Source organism: Drosophila grimshawi, unplaced genomic scaffold (assembly GCF_018153295.1).
Source record: "Drosophila grimshawi isolate 15287-2541.00 unplaced genomic scaffold, ASM1815329v1 contig_311, whole genome shotgun sequence".
NCBI classification, from domain to species: domain Eukaryota; kingdom Metazoa; phylum Arthropoda; class Insecta; order Diptera; family Drosophilidae; genus Drosophila; species Drosophila grimshawi.
In genome coordinates this window covers 22,041,309-22,065,443 of record NW_025063098.1, presented here as the reverse complement: position 1 = coordinate 22,065,443, position 24,135 = coordinate 22,041,309, and the positions used below count along the sequence as shown (strand labels likewise).

The window sequence follows — 24,135 nt, the reverse complement described above, 5'->3', positions numbered from 1 at the left end:
CTGAATAGTTATTTTTAAAGTTGCTATGCTATCTGCTTTATGCAAAGAAAAAATGTAACAAAATAAAAACATATTTTCATGTTTAAGCTGTGACCGCGCAAAATATCGGCACATCAGCTATCGATGAGCGATTTTCATGGGAACCAGTTTTTGGTTGGAGAAATTCAGTTTTAAATTTTGATCTATGCAAAAATAGTCATTAGTTGTAATTATTATTTTTAAAAAATTTCTAAATGTTTTGAATTCGCTTACAGCTTTGCTTAGTATATATTTTGGTATTTTTTTATAGTGTGAGAATTTTGTGTTTTCTGCCATATGCAAAGTCGGTCACACTGCAGCACAAAACACAAAAAATTAAAATATATTGGTAATTAAACGTTCTGAGCTGTGCAACTTAAATATTTAACAAGTAAAAACTATACGTAAGCCTAAATGAATAAATACTATAACTAATTTGTGAAATAATTACGTAAATAAAATGACATATTGCAGTGAATAATTCGTTGAAAACAACAACCGTGCAACGCAGCACTTTCTATTCACTTTTGACACAGCGAAAAATCAATAAATCTATAAAGAGATTGATATTTTGCGTGGCGTATTTAACACTTAATCAGACCACTCTCACAAACAGTGAGGGAGAGAGCGAAAGACAAAGAAGTGACAAACCGTTTTAAATGTTAAATAGATAATTATTCAATGAATCATTGCTATTTATAATATAGTAATACAAAAACTGTATTTTGGAATTTATATCTATTCTTTTGCAGCGAGCGCTGATTAACAGTTGAGCTGTGAAAATGGGTTCACTTTTCCGTAGCGAGGAGATGGCGCTCTGCCAGCTCTTCCTACAAAGCGAGGCGGCCTATGCCTGTGTCTCCGAGCTGGGCGAGTTGGGATTGGTTCAGTTTCGTGATGTAAGTGTTTTGCTGCAAAAGCTGCAAAATTGAGTTATGCATGCCTAATTTGTGCTCTTTGCACAGCTCAACCCGGATGTGAATGCATTTCAACGCAAATTCGTCAACGAGGTGCGCCGCTGCGATGAGATGGAACGCAAATTGCGCTACCTCGAGAAGGAGATCAAAAAGGATGGCATACCCATGCTGGACACTGGCGAGAGTCCCGAGGCGCCACAGCCCCGTGAAATGATTGATTTGGAGGCAAGTTTTGACTGGCAATAAATTAATAAACATACTATATTTATCATATTATATATTGGCATTCGAAAATTATAGATTTAGTTATATCATATTATTGCTTAACTGCTTAACAAGTGTATTAAATCGTTTGCCATCTGTAAATTATACGGCTGATTGATTGGAGGCCAGCTATGAGTGGCCATAAATGATGATCATAATGTATATGTGCGATTGTAAAATAAGCTCAGATATTTGATATTATTGCTTAGCTGCTTAGCTAGTGTATTAAATGATTAGTGTATAAAATCATTAGCTGTTCTATAATTTATATGGCTTCCGATTTATTACAGGCCACCTTTGAGAAACTGGAGAACGAGTTGCGCGAGGTCAACCAAAATGCGGAGGCATTGAAACGCAACTTCTTGGAGCTGACGGAGCTGAAGCACATTCTGCGCAAGACGCAGGTCTTCTTCGATGAGGTATGCATGCGGCTTTTGGCTAACATTTCTTATAGGCAACAAACCCACCCAGCAGCAGCAGCTTACAGATAAGACATAACAACAACAAAAGCAACAACAACAATAACAACATCGAGTTGACAATTGATTAACATACATATTAATTAATTCGATAACCAATAATCCAGTCTGACAACACAGCAAATGGTGCAGAGCTTTTTCTTTCTGTCTCACTCGGTTGAAGTATTTATTTAATTTATAACGCAATACAACAACAGAACAACATAAAACAGTACTTACTATCGCCAATATATCCATAACTATAACAGTAAACATATTTTATAGACAGTTGTGATTATGTAGCTTTAGTTGAGCATTCCCAGTTGCCCAATTGCCCAGTTTCCCAGTTATATTTTAATTTAAGTCGAGTATAATTTATATGCGCATGCTTGATTCCTATTCCGCAGTCAATTCCATATGTGTATGTATGTATTTGTGTGCGTTTTGTTTTTAAGTATGTATATAATTGTATTTAATATTTATTTACTCTTTGGTTATTTTTATTTTATTTGTCTTTTACGTTTTATTTTTTCATATTCAATTCAAACGCAAAACAAAACCCTATGCAAAATACCCAAAAAAAAAAAAAAAAAACAAACAATCAAACGAACGAACCCCGAAATACCCTGCAAATGCAAATGCACAATCGACCACAAAATACACATACCAACAACACACACACACATGTTTATACGCCCCGGTTGTGTTGCCAGTCGGTGCCAACGATTTACAAATCGACCACAACAACAACAAATCGTTCATCAAACAAATATCGACGCTATCTGCAGATGGCCGACAACCAGAACGAGGATGAGCAAGCGCAGCTGTTGGGCGAGGAGGGCGTCCGTGCCAATCAGCCGGGCCAAAATTTGAAACTTGGGTAAATATTGAAACCTCAAAAAAAAAAAACCAACAACAACAACAACATCAAATGGGGGAAAACTAAACTCAGCCTGCGCATTTACCTAAGTACAAAAGCAAAAACAAAACGTTCGACAAACTGTTAAACAAAAGCATAAAAAATGAGAAAACCAAACCCGACTTGCTCGCTCGCTCTCATTCTCCATGGCTACTTTTGCGTTTTTCGTTATCTATGTACAGTTATGTGTGTCCTATCTGTACACAATATACAATATATATAAATATATGTATGTATGTATGTATATGGTTTTTAGGTTCTCTTTAGCAACATATTTCCATGATATGCACATATGCATACATATACATGTATGTATGTATAAATATATGTATGTACGTATAGCTGTTTGTGTACAATGTGTGTTTTAAGATCAGTGATAACTCTGGTGATGGTTTCCCCGTCTGCCCGATCCCCCACTCCTCCTCCCCAATACACAATTCCCGAAAAAACCAAAATTACAACAATTTGGAGGCGGATAGCTTTAATTAAACCAACCAGCAACTAACCGCATTAACTATGCATATACGCATATAAGTACTAATATACTATATGATTGTAAAGATACTGCTCTACTATCAACAATGTCGTAAAACAAAAAACAAACAAAAACAAAAACCACTTTTACAACAATTTCTAGCAAGAGGGCGGCCTAAATCACACCACAGAGTCGATGACGCGGGCCCTCATCGTCGATGAGTCGCGCACCGCCGGTGCCTCCATGGGTCCCGTACAGCTTGGGTACGTATCGAACCAATACCAAATAGCTACGTACTACTTACTACTTGTGGCAGTTGTTGCCATGCAAATTTACTTACTTACGTTACTTACTTGCAACAAAAAATTATTGCTTAACGCCGCCGCCGCCGCCGCCAACTAACAAACAAAACAGACGTTCCGCTTATGCCAAAAGAAAATAGAAAAGAAAACCATATAAAATGAATGAATTTATTGAGAAAACAAAACCCGCATGATTCACACCAAACATTCCTAGATGTTGGAGCCCCTAATCCCCTAATCCATTTCTTTTTGAAGCAATAATTTTCTGTGCAAAAAAAGAACTAAAAAAGAACAATCCTAAAGAACTAAAAGCAAAACCGTTCTCTATTCTGTTCCTCTCTTCCTAAAAAAAAAAAAATGTTTCTGAACTTGAACAATTGATAGTTTTATGGATAAATCGATTGAACGTGAGGATTATCTGCCATGGTTGGTATCCCACAATTGAAAATTAGTCTAGGAATGCGCCTCATCAACTCGTGTATATAGACACATTGTCATTTTGTGGTCATTAGCTTCGCTCGCCACATCAAATCCATCCAAAATTCCAATCCCAATAAAAAACAAAAAAACAAAACGTGTTCTCCTTTTGAATGTTTCTGTCGCCACGTTCCATTCCATGCTGCGTTCATTGGTATTTGTGCTTGAGAGTTTAGTTTTCCTTTTTGCCGTAAACTAACCGGAATGATGCACATTTCCACAATTACTCCAATTACGACGATCGATTAATTTTTCATCTCTTTAAGCTTTGTGGCCGGCGTCATTTCGCGCGAGAAGTTGCCCGCCTTTGAGCGAATGCTGTGGCGTGCCTGTCGTGGCAATGTGTTCCTGCGACAGGCCATGATTGAGTCACCGCTCGAGGATCCCACCAATGCAAGTAGCAAGCAGCAGCAGCAGCAATATCAATTCAAATCTGATTTTTAAAGTTTCATTTTTTTTCTTTTGCAGGGCGATCAAGTGTACAAATCGGTGTTCATCATATTCTTTCAAGGTGATCAGTTGAAGACGCGCGTGAAGAAGATCTGCGAGGGTTTCCGTGCCACACTCTATCCATGCCCCGAGGCGCCAGCGGATCGTCGTGAAATGGCCATGGGCGTAATGACACGCATTGAGGATCTGAATACGGTGCTCGGCCAGACGCAGGATCATCGCCATCGTGTCCTAGTTGCAGCAGCCAAGAATCTGAAGAACTGGTTTGTCAAGGTGCGCAAAATCAAGGCCATCTATCATACGCTGAATCTCTTCAACTTGGATGTGACACAAAAGTGTCTGATTGCCGAATGCTGGGTGCCGCTGTTGGACATTGAGACCATCCAGTTGGCGTTGCGACGTGGCACGGAGCGTTCTGGTTCGTCGGTGCCACCGATTTTGAATCGAATGCAAACGTTCGAGAATCCACCGACATATAATCGCACCAACAAGTTTACCAAAGCGTTTCAGGCCCTAATCGATGCGTATGGTGTGGCCAGTTATCGGGAAATGAATCCGGCCCCATACACCATCATTACGTTCCCATTTCTGTTTGCGGTGATGTTCGGTGATTTGGGCCATGGTGCTATAATGGCGCTCTTTGGCCTCTGGATGATACGGAAGGAGAAAGGGCTCGCTGCACAGAAGACAGACAACGAGATCTGGAACATATTCTTTGGCGGTCGCTACATCATCTTCCTCATGGGCGTATTTTCCATGTACACGGGCATGATCTACAACGACATCTTCTCGAAGTCGCTGAACATCTTTGGCTCGCATTGGCATGTGACGTACAACAAGTCAACGGTTTGGAATAACACATACCTACAGTTGAGTCCGGCGACCAGCGATTACGAAGGCACACCATATCCATTTGGCATGGATCCCATTTGGCAGGTGGCCTCATCCAATAAGATTGTCTTTCAGAATGCCTACAAGATGAAGATCTCCATTATCTTTGGTGTATTGCACATGATCTTTGGCGTCATCATGAGCTGGCACAATCATACCTATTTCCGCAATCGTTTGTCGCTGATCTATGAGTTCATTCCACAGCTGATATTCCTGGTGCTCCTCTTCTTCTACATGGTTTTGCTAATGTTTATCAAATGGAATCGTTATGAGGCTACAAATAAGTGTAAGTGCAAGTGGCAGATTAAGTATATAAAGCAATCTGTATTTAAATTTGACACATTTCTGTTATACCCTAGTTCCCTTTACGGAGGCGTGTGCACCATCCATTCTGATCACATTCATCGATATGGTGCTGTTCAAGGAGTCGAAGGCACACGATAATTGCCCCGTTTACATGTATTGGGGACAGCAATTTTTCCAGACTGTCTTCGTGGTAGTCGCTCTCGGATGCATTCCAGTCATGCTGCTCGGCAAGCCCATTAAGATAATGCAGGCGCGCAAACTGGCCAACGTAAGTACATAGTGTAATCTGCAAATCTTGCTCAGACCACATCCACAACTGCATTCACTAGTCACCAGTCCCATCGTCGTTACATTCATTTCAAGCTTTTGGATACATGAGCGTTTAATTAACAGACATACTTGTGTTTTCTGCACTTCTGTTTATTTATGCTTTGCCCCCGACTTTGCCCACCAACCACTACCAATTAACTAACCACAACCCAAACAAAAATTGAATAAAACACTAACAAAAACACCAACCAATCCAAACGCTAAAGGAAGAGGTTAGTCGTGTCGTTTGTTGTTTCACAAAATTACGGATTACTAGTTTGTAAAGTTTATAACTAATGCACATTATTCTTACGTTCGAGCAGGTGCAACCCATTACTGGCTCGTCGGATGCGGAAGTGGGTGCGCTGCCAAATGGCGGTGCTGGTGGACACCATGATGAGGAGGAGATGTCGGAGATATTCATACACCAGGGCATACACACCATTGAGTATGTGCTGGGCTCCGTTTCCCATACCGCATCCTATTTGCGTTTGTGGGCCCTCTCCTTGGCCCATGCCCGTAAGTCACTTCAGTTACAACTAAAGCTTTTGATGACTTTATCTAAATGAATTGATTTACAGAACTGGCTGAGGTCCTGTGGAATATGGTGTTGGCACTTGGCCTGAACAAGGAGGGGCCAATTGGCGGCATCTTTTTGACCGTCGTGTTTGCCTTCTGGGCCATTCTAACCGTGGGCATTTTAGTCTTGATGGAGGGTCTATCAGCATTCCTCCACACGCTACGTCTGCACTGGTATGCGATGCAGCAAGAAACTAATCTTAAAAGCACTAAATTTATTTGCATTTTGCAGGGTGGAATTCCAAAGTAAATTCTATTTGGGTCAGGGCTATGCCTTCATGCCTTTCTCCTTTGATAACATCATTGAGAATGGTGGCACTGCCACCGGCGAAACCGATTAAATGCTCGACAGCAGCAGCAACAGCAGGATCATCTAAACAGCAACCAAAGCATGTGAAGAGTCTCATCATTTATGCAGCTATATATAATAACAATTTAATGGAATTTATAAACATATGCTTAGTAATCGTTCTATGTGTTAATGTTTAATAATCGTGAATTTATGTACTGTCTAGCCCTATAATATCTAACGTTCTATATAGCCGTTTGTCGTGTTTACTCATCTAAATATATATCTATATATCTAATGCGCCCGCTCCATGCGTTAGCGCCCCAAAAACAAACAATGATTTGCAATATGCTAATGGGTCATCAGTTCGTTTAATGCGTTGACAAACTTTTGCATATTCTCTGTGGCCGGCTCGTAGGGCTGCAGAGCATCAAAGTCCAAAGTGGCAATTTTGCCGCTCACCTCGTTAACCCGGCAGTAGTACAAATATCGCTCGGATGCCAATTGACGTGCCAATTCCAGCTGATGATTGTCCATCAGTTCGTCGTTGACGACAATCAGACCCGGCTTGCCGTTGCTCAATATGTCCATGCAGGTGCCAGCGCCCGCATGTCCAATGATCACATCGGCAGCCTTGATATCCTCCCCGTTTGGTCGAAACTTGTATTGCTCCACTTGAATGCCGTATTTGTTATTGATTTGCGAAAGATTTGTTGCCGACACCGGCGTCGAGTTGCCATGTTGCAATACAAGTTTCTGGCATTTGTGCTTTTGCAGTGCGCACAAAGCCTCCTCTGACGTCATTACATTAATGAGTGCATCGAATTTTGTGGTGCCTACGGTGACGTAAACAACTTTTAAATGCATTTTGTAATCAAAATAAAGTGGACAATTAAAATAACAAACACGCTTAAAGATGGCAAAATATATCGATAGGTTAAGCATTGCTACAATTTTTGATGATTGATGTCAATCGATAATTAATACGATAATCTGGCGGATAAAAACCGTTACGATAATTCAAAAGATATGTGTGTATTATTTATTTATTATCTACGCTGCTACTAAGGAATTTTATTATTGTTTTTTATTATTAACAATAGTACATTTATAAACTAAATAATCTTACAATTAATAATATGTAAGAGCAAATATAATAAAACAAAAAATCGCTTAATATACTTCAATTTATGTTAAAAAGTGACTAAACATATTTTAAATTTTATTTTATTAACATGAAGTTTTTCACCACATTAGCAGTTCAATAGTAAAGAATTTATGGTGGGATAATTTACATAGTTCCACTACTGTCTGCTTTTATATTCTCGATTTTTCATCCACACAGTGTCTAAAGTCTCTCTCACTCTTTCGCTTTCGCTCTCTCTCTCTCTCTCTCGCTCTCTCTCTCTCTCTCTCTGGTTTCGATTTCGATCTATGCATACGCTGGATACGATTATGCTTTGGCTCTTGTTGCTTGCGCTTTCAGTCTGTTCTCGGCCGTTACGCTTAACGGTTGTGTTAATTGTCTGTGTGTGGTTGTCGCTGTCGTTGCTACTGTTCGCTGTTGTCAATGATACCTTGGATAAATTGCATTTGCATGTATTTGAGCAAACTCATCTTCCTGGTTGCTTGATTTGTTTACATTAATTCAATTATCCACGCGCGCCTGTGAAAGTGTTGCCTTGACCGCCAGACATCTAGGCAAATTTATGCTTGTAATTGTATTAGTGACCACTCGGTGTCCCTTAACAGTGTGTGTGTGTGTGTGTGTGTCAGTGTAGGAGTTTTTATGCCATTTGCATCCGCTAAAGCATAACAGAAAACTGCATAGCTGTAAAGTTGCAAAAGAGAAGTGAAGAGAAGGGAGATCTAATTGGAAGCAGCAGCAGAAGCAGAAAAAAGAGGTAAAATCCAAATTCGGGTTGCTCACTTAATTTTAATGTTAATGTTAATTTTATTTTTATTTGATTTTCGACTCATAGTCCCCATATTCAGCTACGATCTGCTGAACAGTTGTTCTTCCTATATATTTGCATACATGTATATATATATATACATATAAATATGTATTTATTTATATGTTTATTGTATAGAACGTTTAAGCCGTGAACTTATCAACACTTCATTTAATTTCATTTTTATTTCTGCACACATTTCGTATTTCTTGTTTATTTTGTATACAATTTTCACTTTGGTTTTAAATGTTGTTGTTTGTGCACATTTTTGAGCATCGTTCGGCTTTTTACATCTGTTGAACATAAGCAAAATTTAATTTCAGTTTGCAGACACTTGAAATCAATACGATTGCTTCCATATGTCTCTGCTCATCATTTCTGGCAGGATCAATAAATTTAATTTGCTCCAGCTTATACTTTATTAAGTTCTCACTCATTCATCGATTGAATTTAACAAACCAAATTTATAGACATTGCTGGCTAAAAAAAAATAAATATAATAAAAAAAAAAACGAAGGTAGAAAAGATTCTACTTAACTTTGTATATTCGAATTGACTGCTGCCGATATTTAATTAGTGCACAAGTGTAAATTGAGTGATCCAAGCGATGATCACTTCTTCATTTGTAGCTGTGGCAAATAAGCTTGTCATAAGATAGCTGGGAGCCATACCAACCAACACACTCCATTATTATTTAATTTATGGTCTCGTGTGTGCAACTAAAATGCGTGTGAGTGCCACACAGATACAAAATATATCCAACAGATTGAAAACAACGCTGCGGGGCAGCTACCGATAAAATGCTGTGTGTATTTTGATGTTTTTAATCAAGTATACGTACATGCATATAATCAAAGCACATGTGTATATGTATGACTGTGTGTGTGTGCTTGTGTACACACATATTTGTGTATGTATGTATGTATGTGCGTAAATGTGTCGGCAAGCAGCGCACATTGCCAAAGGCGTTCTGCAATTCATGTCCTTGTCTTAATTATCTGCCAACGACGTGTCATCATCATCATCATCATTATTAACTCATTGATGATTATCATCAATGTTCAAAAGCATTTGATCAATAAAATACGGCCATAAATTGAACTCTCACTGTGGGACCACTGACCCCTCCCCATGGGAGAGTGAGTCGACACATGAGATGCACATACATGTACACATACATATATATACTTATGTATGCGTATGCGAGGGCGTCGTATTATTTCAGTTTTTAATGAAGGTCACACTGCTGCTGGCATCGCTGCCCCAAATGGCCAGCATTTAATTGTAGCAATTTGTTGCAAGCGAACAGATCAAATTAATGTCATAACTCAATTAGCCGGCATTTGGCGACATTAATTCATGTATTTCACATCATCTGTATGCAAATGAATGAAATATCTTCTTAATTATATTAAGACAACCGTTTTTTTTTTTTTTTTTTAATATCTTGCCGCACTCCTTCATTGTATTCTGTCTGGCAATTTCAATAAGACTAACTAATTAGCACTCGCCTAATTTTATATGGATATTTTAATTCGAATTAAGCCCATTTGCTGGGTAAAACCTCAACTTGAAAAGCATTACGAATGCAGCTTTTCTTGGAAATATTAGTTCAGGCGATTAACTACGCAATATTCAAGAATTTAATTATAGAACAAGTAACATCAACAATCTCAAGTGATACGAGTCGTTGAGACCTCACTGTACAGTGGGGATTTTGTGTAAGCTAAGCAGTCAAAAGTGCAGAGCATAAATATACCTTAAAACTGACATTTGACACAATATCACCCTTAGACCTTAACAAAGTGAGCGATTTTAAGTGTTTACGAATAAAAATATGAAAACAATATTCTATTAGTCAATTAATCACACTTGCTTATTGTTTGCAATCAAATTAATGGCATTGACTTTGTGATAACGTTATCCGCAGATTGTGAGATCTTTGACTGAACACTGACCTTTCCTATGAGTGTATTTGAGTAGCGCTGCCAATTCAGAGCTACAAATTTGGATAGGGTAAAACACATGATCAAGCCACGATCATTACTATTTACATTCTGAATTTATCGTTGGGGAATTAACATATTAACATAGTAATCAGTTACTTAAAATCTTATTGTTAGTTGCAAATATTGTAATACCAGCTTGGGAAATACTGTAGAATGCGGAATAAAAATAATATTAATGGCTCAACTAAACAAATATTTACGGCAGACGGGGTTTTTTCTTACTGCTATTATGACGTTTGTGTATGACTGTGTGTATGTGTGTGTGTGTGTGTATGTGTGTGTGTGTGAGCACATGGTTCGTCAGAAGCTGGCTAGTAACAAACTTGTATTTTGCACAGAAGCAGAGTTTGTTATATGACACGCATAAATAAGCGAGACAAATGGTTGGCTATAACTTTTGAGATGCACACAAAAAAGTGCATAACTAAGTTAATTACATGTTTGTTATTTATTCGCTGTAAATAATATGTACAATATTACATAAGCCTAGAGTTGTTCTCTGTAAGTAGTAGGGAGAAACTTGAGAAACCAGAAGGGCTTAGTTATATAATTATGCATAGGACGCAAAGTGTGCAACCCTTTGTGGCATGCATTTTGCCACAGTCTCAAACCACAACAATGTGCACTTATCACAAATTCGATCAGGATAACAAGTCGCAAAAGTGGGGTGGTTGTTGGAAACCACTGAAGTGGCCCTTGCCGAGAGATTGGAATATAACCTGCAGAACTATATTAAATTACCGTATGCAACTAGCACTCAATTAAACGTTCCGAAATTTACAAATTGCCAGCGGAAGTGGAAGTGGAAACGGAAGTGGTGTCTCAGCTCACCTCTTCAGCTTACTAATCGGTTAACTCTATCAATCTGTGTACAGGTTAAGGCCAAGACGACATGGTCGTTAAGGAAATGCCCCTCCACGAGAATCTCAGCATGGAGACTCGTCATGGCAATTCGCTGCCAATGCCAGCCACAAGCAGTGGCACCACGCCCACAACCACATTCACCAGCACCGGCAAGCGGTACAGCATCTCAGTGACAACCGCCGCACTGTTGGCCTCCTTCTTCGTATGCAGCCTGCTGGCCGTGGGCTTTATTGTGTATAATTTTGCGACATGCGCCGAACTGGATGCTGGCGGAGACATCGTTTGCACCAGCGTCCATTTGCGTAACTCAAAGCATTCGCATGGCGCCGAAGATGGTCCCAAATACGATCAGGATGTTCGCCTGCCGCGCTCCATCCAACCGATTAAGTACAACATCACCTTGGAGCCACAGATGAGCGGCAACTTCACTTTCACGGGCAGCGTCCAAATTCGTGTACTCGTCCTGGAGGATTGCTATAACATTACCATGCATGCCGAGGATTTGAACATTACACGTAACGATCTGGCCGTCTATCGTACACTGGCCAATGGGAACATGGATGAATTGGTGCCGACTAGTCTGCGCATTCGTAAACATTATCTGGTTGGATCCAAACAGTTCTTTGTCATTGAACTGTATGATAAATTAAAAAGCGGTTCGGAATATGTGGTCCACATTAGTTTTGCGGGCATCATAAAAGATTCGTTGCAGGGATTCTATCGCAGCTCCTATGAGGTGCACAATGAGACCAGGTGAGTAGAGGAATTTGTACCTTTGTCGAGAGTCGCAATTGATTTAATGTGGGTTGTATTCCCAGGTGGGTGGCCTCGACCCAGTTTCAAGCAACCGACGCCCGACGCGCTTTTCCTTGCTTCGATGAGCCAGCACTCAAGGCCAACTTTACGATGCACATAGCACGTCCACGCCACCTGACCACCATCTCCAATATGCCCATCGTCTACAGCAATAATCAGTAAGTAGCCAAGCACTTTAATAGCAACGCACAACTTAATTACAATGACAGTTCTGCGAGTCCACCAAGTTGATTGATTCAGTATCAAAAGACGGATTGTTATAGTCATGTCCGTATATATAATCTCCTAGCTTATAATCTCAATAAAAGATGATTATATAAAACCATCCAAAACTCGAATCCTGAAAATAATGTTATCCAAATTAACGAAATAAATCGGCACTCTTCTTCAATACGATCAGCTTGTGGTATATACATATACATATGTATATGAATAGCTCCTAATGGATAATATTTGTAAAGTATTCAGTTTTTGCAAACCACTTAAATGAGGGAATCCATGTCGAACTAATTTCTTATAATGTATTAATGACACATAAGCCTTAAAAATTTCCATATGTCCTGTAAAATTGTAACTTTCTAGCTCAGCTTTATTTGCAAAACGTCAATCGGCAGTTAGGCTTAAACTATTTAGATATATGTATGTAGATAGATAATTCGTTGATAATAATCCCATCTATTCAATTGTTTACACAGCGAAACTTTACCCAATTATGTGTGGGATCACTTTGCTGAATCTGTGCCCATGTCCACTTATTTGGTGGCCTATGCCATATCCGACTTTACGCACATCTCGTCTGGCAACTTTTCCGTTTGGGCCCGTGCGGATGCCATTAAGTCTGCTGAGTATGCGCTCAGTGTGGGTCCAAAGATTCTGGATTTTTTGCAGAGTTTCTTTGGCATTGCGTTTCCGTTGCCCAAGATCGATATGATAGCGCTGCCCGAGTTCCAGGCGGGCGCAATGGAGAACTGGGGCCTCATCACATTCCGGGAGACGGCGATGCTGTTCGATAAGGGTGTGGCCACGGCCAGCAATAAGCAGCGTGTCGCCTCTGTGGTGGGTCACGAGCTGGCCCATCAATGGTTCGGTAATCTCGTGACGCCCAGCTGGTGGTCGGACATTTGGTTAAACGAAGGATTCGCCAGCTACATGGAGTATCTGACAGCGAATGCAGTGGCGCCCGAATGGAAGCTGCTCGATGAGTTTGTGGTGAATGAACTGCAGACCGTATTCCAGCTGGATGCCCTGACCACAACGCACAAGATCTCCCAAGAGGTTGGCAATCCCCAGGAGATATTCGAATTATTTGATCGCATTTCGTATGCTAAGGGATCCACAGTTATCCGCATGATGAGCCACTTCCTGACCGATGCCGTTTTTCGCGGCGGTCTCAGCAAGTATCTCAGCGAGATGGCCTATAAGTCGGCCACACAGGACGATCTGTGGCGTTTCCTGACCGACGAGGCGAAGACATCGGGTCTGCTGGATAGCAGCACCAGCGTCAAGGCTATCATGGACACCTGGACACTGCAGGCTGGTTATCCCATGCTTAAGATCTCGCGTCATCCCAACTCGGATGCAGTGCGTCTGGAGCAGGTGCGTTTCAGCTATGGCAATCGCAGCAAATCGGACGATCGCCCACTCTGGTGGATACCCATTACCTATACCACCGATACCGAGTTAAATTTTGAGAACACTCGACCCACAACGTGGATACCACGCACCAAAACCTACGAGCTGGAAAATCGTTATCTCTCCACGGCCAAGTGGTTCATCTTCAACATACAGCAGACGGGCTACTATCGTGTCAATTACGATTTGGACAACTGGCGTGCGGTGACTCAACATCTAATGGATGCTGCACACTTCACTCAAATAGCGCCCGCAAATCGCGCCCAGCTGATCGATGATGTTATGAATTTGGCACGCGGCTACCATTTATCCTACGACACGGCCATGAATCTAACTCGCTATCTGGCATACGAGACGAATCATGTGCCGTGGAAGGCGGCCAACACTAACTTTAACTTTATCGATTCCATGTTTGCCAACTCGGGCGACTACGATCTGCTGAAGGTAAATCAAACACTCTTAATTAAACAATGAGAATTGGCGGATAGCTTATTAATGACATTCTTAAAATGAGATATTGTTGAATCTATTAGTTAATGTTCGATATTTCCACAACTCAGTTTTGTTATTATAATGCCAAAACTTTTATATTAATAGTGTAATTATATTTGAAATTTTACAAGCTTATGTAATCTTATATATATTTTCATATTTAATCACTTTTTGGCAGAACTATCTGTTGAAACTGCTGCGCAAGGTGTACAACGAGGTGGAGGACAAGGATTCGCAGGGCGACAACGAAAACATTCCAATGCTCTTGAAGCGCTCCGAGGTACTCAGCATGGCCTGCCATCTGGGCCATCAGCCGTGCATCTCTGAGAGCACCAAGCAATTCCAGAACTGGGTGCAATCGCCCAATCCCGATGCATACAATCCGTAAGTTTGAACAATTGTCGTCAAATGTTGTCAGATGTTGAGTACAAGATTTGTTTTATTCCCCCCTCAGCATTAATCCAAATATGCGCGGCATTGTTTACTGTGCGGCCATACAATACGGAACGGAGTACGAATGGGACTTTACCTTCGAGCGATATTTGAAGACATCAGTTCCTGCTGAAAAGGAACTGCTGCTTAACGGGCTGGGCTGCTCGAAAGAGCCTTGGCTGCTGCATCGCTATCTACGGCGTGGCATTGCTGGTCAGCATATACGCAAGCAGGATGTTTTCCGTGTATTTGCCGCTGTCTCCAACACAGTGGTGGGTCAAAAGATTGCCTTCGATTATCTACGCAACAACTGGCAGGAGATAAACACTTAGTACGTTCAATTGTCATTTACTTAAATATCCAAATAATAATCATATTCTTAAATGTAAATTTTAGCATGGGCTCCCAGATATCCAACATTCACACGCTGCTCAAGTTTGCCAGCAAGCGAATGAACTCCAAGTTCCAATTGGCCGAACTGGAGGAATTTGTGCGCGATTCACATTGGGTATACAATAGAACCATCCAGCAGATTATGGAACAGGTGGAAATTAATGTGGACTGGATGAATCGTAATTACAAATCGATTGTCAAATGGCTGCAACGAGAAGCTGGCACCACACAAACACAAACCACGTAGGGACAGACACATTATGAGCAACCACGTGGCTTGTGGATGAAGCAGTATTAGATTTTGCAAGAGAAGCAAATTTGAATTCATTATTTTGTAGCATGTGGCAAAACCAGTGCATTTATGTATATTTATGTGTATCATTTAGAATGTATTTATGTCGAGTGTTTCGCATCAAGTCAAAAGCCAAAGAAGCCACTTAAGCTCTTGAAGCTAGAATCTATTCAAAATGTACGGTCATTTGTCCCGTCCGTGCAAAACTAAAAAAAAAAAAAAAAAAAAAAAAAAAAAAAAACTAATGAATCACCGTGTAAAGTTTTACTTTTAATGTCAATTTTCATATGAACTATGAGAATCTTATACTTTTATTTTGTATTTACTTGTTTTGTACTTAAATTGTAAATGAAAAATATTCATTATTCGTTTATGCGTGTCATTATTTCTAAGTTGCAATTGGAATGTTTAATCATTTTTCACAGCATTTCTTTTCGACGATGGAAGACTGAGACTGACATTGGCGAACAGCAATGTGCCCACAAAGACGAACGCTGTGCCCAGCCAGTGGTAAAGCGTAAACGGATTACGAAAGTATACAATCGAGAATACCAACGAGATGAATTTACGTAATGTCAAAATCAAAGTAACAGTCAACGAACTGCACTCGGTAGTCAGAAAATAAACGGAGCTAATGCACAAGTGCTGCATCAGAAGGTTGCCGAGCAAATAAAGCAGCAGCAGCGGCACAGCTACATCTCCCAGCCAACCCAATCTGACCGGTTCGCTTGCCAATGCCAAAGTCCAATGCGTTTTGATGTTGTCATACATTAAGAGGAAGGCGGGCAGCGGCAACAGGTGGGTGTAATAAAGTGCTTCACGGGCATATTTCCCGTGTCGACGGTACAACAGTTCCTGGGTAATGCCCATGTACGAGGAGATGAACAATGCGAGTACAAGCAGCACCACGCCCACTGACCACCAGAATATATTGCTAGTCGCGTCCGTGTTGGCGACGTCAACTACATTTTCCACATCCCGGCTAGAGAAATAAGTGCAGATGAAGATGCCCATTGTAATCATGCAGACGGATATATACTGTTTCAATCGATACTGTCGTTTGAGTATTATTGTGCCCAGGCACATATTTGATATAAGGCTGCCACCACGGATTATCATGTGCAACGTCATCGGCACATTCAAGTGGAACACGTAGTTGTTGCATACGCTCGTCACAAAGAACATTGCCACAAGCAGCGCATAATCTTGCAGACTTATCACACGCTTCGCCATCCCAAATTTGGCCGTGAATACAAAACCCTCAAGGGCAATAAATGCAAATTGCGCAGCGGTAATCAAATTGCCCGCACCCGGATCCAATTTAACGAGCAGCTCCAGAAACACAACACCGCAACAACATCCCACAAAGACGCTGGCAATGGCTAAGCAGGCGCGAAAATTCATTGCGCTGGCCACTCATCGGACTGAAAATGCGTAAATTGAAATACATATCACATCATATCATTTGTGAGTGATATTAAATGCAACTCACCCTTGGCCCGTTAACTGTTCAATACCATTGTGGCGAAAACTTTCTTTTGCCCATGTCAACAAAATCAAATGCCACAGGTGGGCAATTTCAGCCCTGGCAGATAGTACGCTGATCAAATGCAAGCAAAAGAGTACTCGACAGTGTGACCATATTCCCACGATACAAGTTATCGATCTCTTTTTGGTCTAACCGTTTTTGTAATAACAAAAAAGGAAAACAATTAAAGCGACTGCAACAGTGATAAACCTAGCATAATTAACCACTCTGGAATCATTGTCATTCCATTTGAACAGCTTTTCAATGTTAAACAACAGAAAATAATAGATTTAAAGGTCATTCAACAAGATCTGCAAATCAAATCAAAAATTCAAACGCCTTTGATTCTGTTTGTCTCGTTGAACATATTTTACGAAAGCCTTAAAACAATTTTGTTGAAACTTGTCATAAATCAAAACTCGCTAATTATTTCTCCTATATAATATAAATCCATAAAAACAATCACTAGGCTTTTTAATTTTATAATAATATTTAGATGTGGGCAATTAATCCTTCTCCTTAAACAATATTTCACATTATAAGTTAATAACTAAAAGTTTCTCACGGTTCATGGAACGCCCATCTCAAATTAAGTCTTGAGCTTACAGTATTCAGTATGGAAATCCGTTCCATATGTACGCCACAAAATTAAATATAGTTGAAATGGACTTAACTCGTTTTTATTTCCACAAAGTGTAGTTGGTTTACTTTCTAAAACAATTGTATACTTAATTGCCCTATGACTGTCGTCACGCCCTAACTTGCCATCCAAATTTTGAATCGACTTACGAGCAGTTCGACGATGAATAGGGTCAAGCTAATTAGTACGCCCAATGCGTAGGCACGCAGGATAATGTGCAGGTCCTGCGGTGCTAATGGGTTAAAATGCCTCGGTTCGCTGAGGTCCTGCCTGTGCAGTTTGCCCGCCTGCACCATGTAGTAAAAACTCCTGCGCACCCAGTGTTGAAGGATGCCCGACTGGCCCAGTTGTAGGGTGTAGTGATGAAAGTTGTTGCGATGTGGCGAGCTCTCTGGCATGACCAAGGCAAAGGACATAAACCGATACAAGCAAAAGTTCTCCGAGTAGTAGAACAAGGGCCGTAACCTAGATGTCTGCTGTTCCGCATACAGCTGCCACTTTGTATGAGTCACCGTGTAAGCGTAGGTGGTGTTCATCGAGTTTCGCAGCTGCAGCAGCTCCGAAATCTTATCGCTCAGGTAAAATGCAGGTGCATATCGGGTGCGCAAGTCAAAGTCATACAAACTGTGCTCGAAGCGTAGGCTAAAGATTCTCAGCCTCGAATTGGAGAGTGCATCAAAATTGGAAATCGTTGGCTTTGCGGGTGGCGCAATAAACAGCGTAATCAATCTGCCCTGAACGTTGCAAGCGAGCATAAGTGCCAACACTTTCCAGCCAATGGCCAGGAGACGTCTATGGCGATGCCAACGACCATTTCGTAGCTCATAGATTAGCCAAAGTAGCGAGAGGAAACCGAAGGTGACTCCCGGCATCATCCATGCGTACATTTCGCGTACTTCAAGGATCGGCTCCAGGGGCAACATGGTACACCAGCTGGCAACCTGTACCGGATATGTGTACTCACGATATTCTTCCGAGTGACTCAGAGTTAATGGCTGCATAGCGGCCCCAATATCTATAACATTATTCCGTGCCATATCCAACAATTGGATGCGAGTCAAGCGCTTGCCCTCCAGCACCTGATCGATAAGTTGCACGCCGGCATTATGTTTTCGAGCATATTCCTCGACCAAGTTCCAAACGTAGCCAATCACTCGAGCATTGCCTTCCTTATCACTATATAGAATCGTATTCGGCTCGGAGAGATCAGGCATAGCACGTATCATTGAGCCATGCATATCGAATGTTTTATCTGGATAAAAGTTGAGCAATTCCTTTGTAAATTTTTGATCATTTAGTACAAAATTGGGAAATGCTTCATAGCTGAAGAACGTGTGGGTTTGGCCAAAGTCACCAAAGATTAGGGCCGCATTAAGCATCTGATTGTGTAGACAAAACTGAAGGACTCGGCTAGCTAAATCCACATCCTGATTGGCGACCAGTTCGATTAGCAGCTTAGTCTGTCGCATATATCGCAAAGTGTTCGAAAGGGTGTTTAAGAAATCCTCACGATAGACTTCCGATAGACAAGCCACGACCAGTAGCTGTGTGTTGAAAAGGCTGCTCAGTTTTATAGATTTAATTGAGCTCCACAAGAGCAATGGAATCGTGTTTCCTGCCAATGACAGCCAGCCCTCCAAATGACAGGGCTTCTTTCCATCCTCAGGATCAAAGTAGAAAACTGTACTAAAGTTATTGAAGCGAACGACGGCTGAAAGGAGTTCAGCATAGATGTGAACAGTATTGTTCATAGCTGAGGACTCAAGGCGACTAAAAGCTCAACTGAAATTACAAATGAACAATTTTAGGTCCTTATTACTCTTACAAAAAACGGTTAGGACTGACTTATTAGACAAAATTCCAATTATGTCGAGATTTCAATGCCTTAAATAAGATGAGAAGTGTAAAAGCAGAAAAATAAATTCATGTTTTTTTTTAACATTTTATTATACATTAATACAGAGATTGAAAGAGTGATTTTGATGTAATATTTGTTACAATGTGATACATAATCGTTGCTGCTACATATGTCTCTTTGGATTATTTTAAAGCCTCTCAGAGTATTCAATAATCGGTAACCAATATTTCCGATATTTGTTAATGACAAAAGTTTACAGCAGGTGCAAGCAAACATTGATATAGTAAACTACCAACTCAAGCACAAATACCAGCAGTGATATGCCAATTGCGTATGCGTAAAGCACCCCAATAAAACTACAGTCGGACCAAGTAAGCGGACCCACCTCGTATTGTTGACTTAAGTCCTTAAGGCTGTAATAGCCGGCGCCTACCATGTCATAGAAAGTATTATCATTCAAATACAGCAAAAGACCGCTTTGGCGAAACCAAAGAATATGTAAGTTTAGTTCATGGCGGTAGATGGAGTTTTCTTGGTAGGCAAGAGATTGCAATGATAATTGACGAAAACACAAATCTTTAGAATACCGAAAGAGGGGTTGCTTGAAGTGTTTCTGCCTTTCCGCATATATACGCCACTTTAAGTGGACTACTGTATAGCCAAAAGAAACATTGAAACTATCGCGCTGGAGTTGAAATGAAGTATGGTTTTCAATTGATATAAAAGACGAGGCATACTTTATACGCAATTCCTCCGGGTAATAATGGAAATCGGCACGTATTCCCTTTATCTGTAAGCCTGATGCGCTCAACTTCTCCCAATTCGAAATCGAATTCAATTTTTGTGGGTGAATAAATAGTGCCGAGAGTTGAGCCACCACAGAGCAAATGAGCGAAAGCTTTATTAATAAGGGGATCAGTTGAAGTAGCCGTCTTCCAGGTATACGTCTTCCATGAAGCCAATGAAAACAAAAATATAGAATACCTAGGCATATCCACATCAAGGGAGATTCCAACAGTCCGAAAATAGCTTCATGAGGACTCACGACACGATCTACTGGCAACATGATACACCAGCTAGGCGAAAACACTGGGTAGCTGAATAAGTGGTCATTTTTAACAACGGCGGGCGCAAAAAGGCCGCAGGCTATATCCGTAGTCCTATTTTCAATATGACCAATCAATGTATAATAGCTGGTTTTAAAAGTATTGGCTTTAGTTGGCTCAAAGCTAAACTGAAGTGATGCATTCAAATGGCGAGCAAACTCCTTCACTAAATGCCAGAGTGCACCGGTTAAAACCAGCTTTCCATTTCCATCCCTGTACATAAATATGTTCGATCGCAAGAGATCTGGCTGTGCCCTCAAAACATGCCCATATAGATTATCCAATTTGTTGGGGTACAGCGTCAAATTAGAGCGATAAGCGTGCGATGTTAGGCGAAATGCAGGAAAATATTGATAGCCATAAATATGACTCGTAATAAAGAAATCACTCAAGAGCAGGAGTACATTCGGCATTAGGAGCTCCTGGCAACGCCTTAAGATCTGCGTAGCTAATCCCTCTATCTCTGGTTGAGTCAGATCCTTCGTGCATATCTGAATCAGCAGAGGCACCTCTCTCATCTGATTCAACATAACACTCAGTGTACTCAGTACGATTTCAAATCCGTCAGCTTCCAAACAAATCAATCCCATCATTTCCACATTATGCTGCGATTTTAGATATGGTGCACCAGAGTCCTTGTCGAATACCAAAGTGCTGGTGGTCATGTTATTCTCACTCAACAATTGTTCGATCCAGCATCGACATTTTGCAGCCTGATAATACAGTAAGGTCCTGATGCTTAGCTCTCCTATCAAGTGCACCCACAATCCAGATAGTTGGTCAGCACTGGGCCAATTGTTCGCGTTTATTTCCGGTTCCTTCGACATTTCTAACGGGACTGTTGAATTGACAGTTGAGTCGAGCTGCATTTATAATGATTGACAAAATTGAATTGTCAGCGTTTTTAGGGGCTGACTTGCTAAATGATAATGATAAAACTGATAGCAAAACTGGACAAAAGTTAAAGCGATTTGAAGACATAATATTGATAATTACAGTTGCTTCCATATAAACTTTGTAGTGTGGAAAATTTTATTTTGTTGAATGTATTTATTATATATTTTAAGATTATTAAATAAATCAATCTATTTAAAACTATCAAATTATTTAAAGCAAGAAGGCGCTAATCAAAGCGGCCGACTAGGCGATACACTTAGAAAAATATCGCCCTGAATATTTTTGGTACCAAGAGGACCTTATTATTGAGAAGGTATGTTTCGGAAACGAAAGGTTGTGCCTTTCTAAAAACCAGGTTTGTTCTTGTTTTTCCTATGTGTTATATATATCAAAATGAATTTCTTAAGGTTATAAAAAAGAGTTTAAATATAATTCGATAAATATATACATATGGATATATATATATATTTCAAACGATTTTATTATGAAATGCTTTTAAAAATATGGTGCACAGAATTACATACTTAAAATTAATGATAAATATTATATCGCTCTTTCATTTTAGAGTATTCAAGAACATCAGCATTTAAGATCTTAGACTTTTTGTTAATAACAAATTCTTAAATCAGGTACAGGCAAACTTTGATATAGTAAACTAACAACTCAAGTACAAATACCAGCAGTGATATGCCAATTGCGTATGCGTAGAGCACCCCAATAAAATTGCAATCGTTCCATGTAAGCGATCTAGCCTCGAATAGTTGACTAAAATCCTTAAGGCTGTAATAGCCAGCACGTATCATGTCATATAAGCTGTTATGATACCAATACAGTAAAACACCGCTTTGGCGTAGCCTTAGAATATATATGTTTAGTTCATGGCGGTAGATGGAGTTTTCTTGGTAGGCAAGAGATTGCAATGATAATTGACGAATACACAAATCTTTATCATACCGAAACAGAGGATGCTTGAAATATTTCTGCAATTCCGCATATATACGCCATTTCAGGGAGAAAACTGTGTAGCCAAAAGAGACATTGAAACTATCGCGCTGGAGTATAAAAGATGTATAGTTCTCAAACGATATAAAAGACGAGGCATACTTTATACGCATATCCTCCGGATACGTATTGAATTCCGAGCGTAATCCAATTATTTGTACGCCTGATACGCTCAACTCTTCTAAATTCGAAATCGATTGCAACTTTTGTGGGTGAATTAAAAGCGCTGAAAGTTGAGCAACCACCGAGCAAATCACAGTTAGCTTCATCATTAAAGGGATCAGTATAAGTAGCGGTCTTCCAGGTATACGTCGTCCATGAAGCCAATGAAAACAAAAATATAGAATACCTAGGCATATCCACATCAAGGGAGGTTCCAACACTCCGATCATAGCTTCACGAGGACTCACGACACGATCTATGGCAACATGATACACCAGCTACTCGTAAACACTGGGTAGCTGAATAACTGAAGGTTTCTATCGTAGTGGGGCGAAATAAAGCTGCTAGATATGTCTATGGTCCTATTACGGGCATGCTGTATTATTGTATAATAGCTTTTTACAACGGATTTGCTTGCAGTTGGCTCAAAGCTGAGCTGAAGCGATGCATTCAATTGGCGAGCAAACTCCTTCACTAAATGCCAGGCCACACCGGATATCACCAGCTTTCCCTTTCCATCCCTGTACATAAATGTGTACGGCTGTGCCAGATCTGGTTGAGTCCTCAAAACATGCCCATATAGATTATCCAATTGGGTGGGGTACAGCGTCAAATTAGAGCGATAAGCCTGCGATGTTAGGCAAAATTCAGGAAAATATTGATAGCCATAAATATGACTCGTAATAAAGAAATCACTCAAGAGCAGAAGTACATTCGGCATTAGGAGCTCCTGGCAACGCCTTAAGATCTGCGTAGCTAATCCCTCTATCTCTGGTTGAGTCAGATCCTTCGTGCATATCTGAATCAGCAGAGGCACCTCTCTCATCTGATTCAACATAACACTCAGCGTACTCAGTACGATTTCAAATCCGTCAGCTTCCAAACAAATCAATCCCAGCATTTCCACATTATGCTGCGATTTTAGATATGGTGCACCAGAGTCCTTGTCGAATACCAAAGTGCTGGTGGTCATGTTATTCTCACTCAATAATTGTTCGATCCAGCATCGACATTTTGCAGCCTGATAATACAGTAAGGTCCTGATGCTTAGCTCTCCCATCAAGTGCACCCACAATCCAGATAGTTGGTCAGCACTGGGCCAATTGTTCGCGTTAATTTCCGGTTCCTTCCACATTTCTAACGGGACTGTTGAATTGGCACTTGAGTCGAGCTGCATTTATAATGATTGACAAAACTGAATTGTCAGCGTTTTTAGGGGCTGACTTGCTAAATGATAATGATACAACTGATAGCAAAAAATTGAAAATTACAGTTATTTCTGTTCAATTCATTTGGTAATAGACTTTACAGTGTGACTAGAATCGCTCTAATCGATCGATCGATTGCGGGAAATTCTATTTTGTTGAATGTATATATTTTCTATTTTAAGTTGATTATTAATT

General features: G+C 40.3%; 7 protein-coding genes across 18 annotated transcripts; 2 read left to right on the top strand and 5 right to left on the bottom strand.

The window, feature by feature from the left end:
* Positions 1–318: 318 nt before the first annotated feature.
* On the top strand, positions 319–6,952 carry LOC6568572 (V-type proton ATPase 116 kDa subunit a1). Of its 12 annotated transcripts, none has more exons than XM_032740391.1 (12): positions 321–367; positions 771–917; positions 984–1,160; positions 1,490–1,618; positions 2,371–2,537; positions 4,097–4,223; positions 4,299–5,457; positions 5,531–5,745; positions 6,014–6,019; positions 6,110–6,305; positions 6,368–6,539; positions 6,598–6,952. In XM_032740391.1, exons 2-12 carry the CDS (start codon positions 801–803, stop codon positions 6,704–6,706), a joined length of 2,574 nt encoding a protein of 857 aa, XP_032596282.1. In that variant the 5' UTR covers positions 321–367; positions 771–800; the 3' UTR covers positions 6,707–6,952. The 12 variants fall into 12 exon arrangements, with proteins under 12 accessions (XP_032596290.1, XP_032596282.1, XP_032596284.1 ...); XM_032740396.1 differs by lacking the exons at positions 2,371–2,537; positions 6,014–6,019 and adding exons at positions 3,214–3,314; positions 3,738–3,779 and having other exon boundaries at positions 345–409; XM_032740395.1 differs by lacking the exons at positions 2,371–2,537; positions 6,014–6,019 and adding exons at positions 3,214–3,314; positions 3,738–3,779 and having other exon boundaries at positions 345–422.
* Positions 6,953–6,994: 42 nt separating this feature from the next.
* Positions 6,995–7,599, bottom strand: LOC6568573 (UDP-N-acetylglucosamine transferase subunit ALG13 homolog). Its single transcript, XM_001994790.2, has one exon. It carries the CDS (start codon positions 7,597–7,599, stop codon positions 7,006–7,008), a length of 594 nt encoding a protein of 197 aa, XP_001994826.2. The 3' UTR covers positions 6,995–7,005.
* Positions 7,600–8,138: 539 nt separating this feature from the next.
* On the top strand, positions 8,139–15,796 carry LOC6568574 (aminopeptidase N). Its single transcript, XM_001994791.3, has 7 exons — positions 8,139–8,558; positions 11,494–12,235; positions 12,301–12,456; positions 12,994–14,374; positions 14,601–14,806; positions 14,877–15,185; positions 15,251–15,796. The coding sequence occupies exons 2-7, from the start codon at positions 11,511–11,513 to the stop codon at positions 15,492–15,494; spliced, it is 3,021 nt and encodes a 1,006-aa protein (XP_001994827.1). The 5' UTR covers positions 8,139–8,558; positions 11,494–11,510; the 3' UTR covers positions 15,495–15,796.
* Positions 15,797–15,934: 138 nt separating this feature from the next.
* Positions 15,935–17,106, bottom strand: LOC6568575 (UDP-xylose and UDP-N-acetylglucosamine transporter). The gene is made up of 2 exons (XM_001994792.3): positions 17,032–17,106; positions 15,935–16,963 (listed from the first exon to the last, which is right to left on the bottom strand). Exon 2 carries the CDS (start codon positions 16,941–16,943, stop codon positions 15,948–15,950), a length of 996 nt encoding a protein of 331 aa, XP_001994828.1. The 5' UTR covers positions 16,944–16,963; positions 17,032–17,106; the 3' UTR covers positions 15,935–15,947.
* A 717-nt stretch (positions 17,107–17,823) lies between these two features.
* On the bottom strand, positions 17,824–19,458 carry LOC6568576. Its single transcript, XM_001994793.2, has one exon. It carries the CDS (start codon positions 19,456–19,458, stop codon positions 17,824–17,826), a length of 1,635 nt encoding a protein of 544 aa, XP_001994829.2.
* Positions 19,459–19,818: 360 nt separating this feature from the next.
* LOC116805853 lies at positions 19,819–21,498 on the bottom strand. The gene has a single exon (XM_032740691.2). The coding sequence runs from the start codon at positions 21,496–21,498 to the stop codon at positions 19,819–19,821; it is 1,680 nt and encodes a 559-aa protein (XP_032596582.2).
* A 656-nt stretch (positions 21,499–22,154) lies between these two features.
* LOC6571089 lies at positions 22,155–23,867 on the bottom strand. The gene is made up of 3 exons (XM_001997258.3): positions 23,445–23,867; positions 23,025–23,360; positions 22,155–22,620 (listed from the first exon to the last, which is right to left on the bottom strand). Exons 1-3 carry the CDS (start codon positions 23,865–23,867, stop codon positions 22,189–22,191), a joined length of 1,191 nt encoding a protein of 396 aa, XP_001997294.2. The 3' UTR covers positions 22,155–22,188.
* Positions 23,868–24,135: the final 268 nt, after the last annotated feature.

Excerpts from the sequence above, each read along its gene's own strand:
- LOC6568572 (XM_032740391.1), top strand. The coding sequence starts at position 801 with ATGGGTTCACTTTTCCGTAGCGAGGAGATGGCGCTCTGCCAGCTCTTC. Across the intron at positions 1,161-1,489 it reads GTGAAATGATTGATTTGGAG|GCCACCTTTGAGAAACTGGA; the intron begins GCAAGTTTTGAC and ends GATTTATTACAG. Across the intron at positions 6,306-6,367 it reads CCTCTCCTTGGCCCATGCCC|AACTGGCTGAGGTCCTGTGG; the intron begins GTAAGTCACTTC and ends ATTGATTTACAG.
- LOC6568573 (XM_001994790.2), bottom strand. The coding sequence starts at position 7,599 with ATGCTTAACCTATCGATATATTTTGCCATCTTTAAGCGTGTTTGTTAT.
- LOC6568574 (XM_001994791.3), top strand. The coding sequence starts at position 11,511 with ATGGTCGTTAAGGAAATGCCCCTCCACGAGAATCTCAGCATGGAGACT. Across the intron at positions 12,457-12,993 it reads ATCGTCTACAGCAATAATCA|CGAAACTTTACCCAATTATG; the intron begins GTAAGTAGCCAA and ends TTGTTTACACAG. Across the intron at positions 14,375-14,600 it reads GCGACTACGATCTGCTGAAG|AACTATCTGTTGAAACTGCT; the intron begins GTAAATCAAACA and ends ACTTTTTGGCAG.
- LOC6568575 (XM_001994792.3), bottom strand. The coding sequence starts at position 16,943 with ATGAATTTTCGCGCCTGCTTAGCCATTGCCAGCGTCTTTGTGGGATGT.
- LOC6568576 (XM_001994793.2), bottom strand. The coding sequence starts at position 19,458 with ATGAACAATACTGTTCACATCTATGCTGAACTCCTTTCAGCCGTCGTT.
- LOC116805853 (XM_032740691.2), bottom strand. The coding sequence starts at position 21,498 with ATGTCGAAGGAACCGGAAATAAACGCGAACAATTGGCCCAGTGCTGAC.
- LOC6571089 (XM_001997258.3), bottom strand. The coding sequence starts at position 23,867 with ATGTGGAAGGAACCGGAAATTAACGCGAACAATTGGCCCAGTGCTGAC. Across the intron at positions 23,361-23,444 it reads AGGAGCTCCTAATGCCGAAT|GCTTATCGCTCTAATTTGAC; the intron begins GTACTTCTGCTC and ends CTAACATCGCAG. Across the intron at positions 22,621-23,024 it reads TTCAGTTATTCAGCTACCCA|CGCGATAGTTTCAATGTCTC; the intron begins GTGTTTACGAGT and ends TTTATACTCCAG.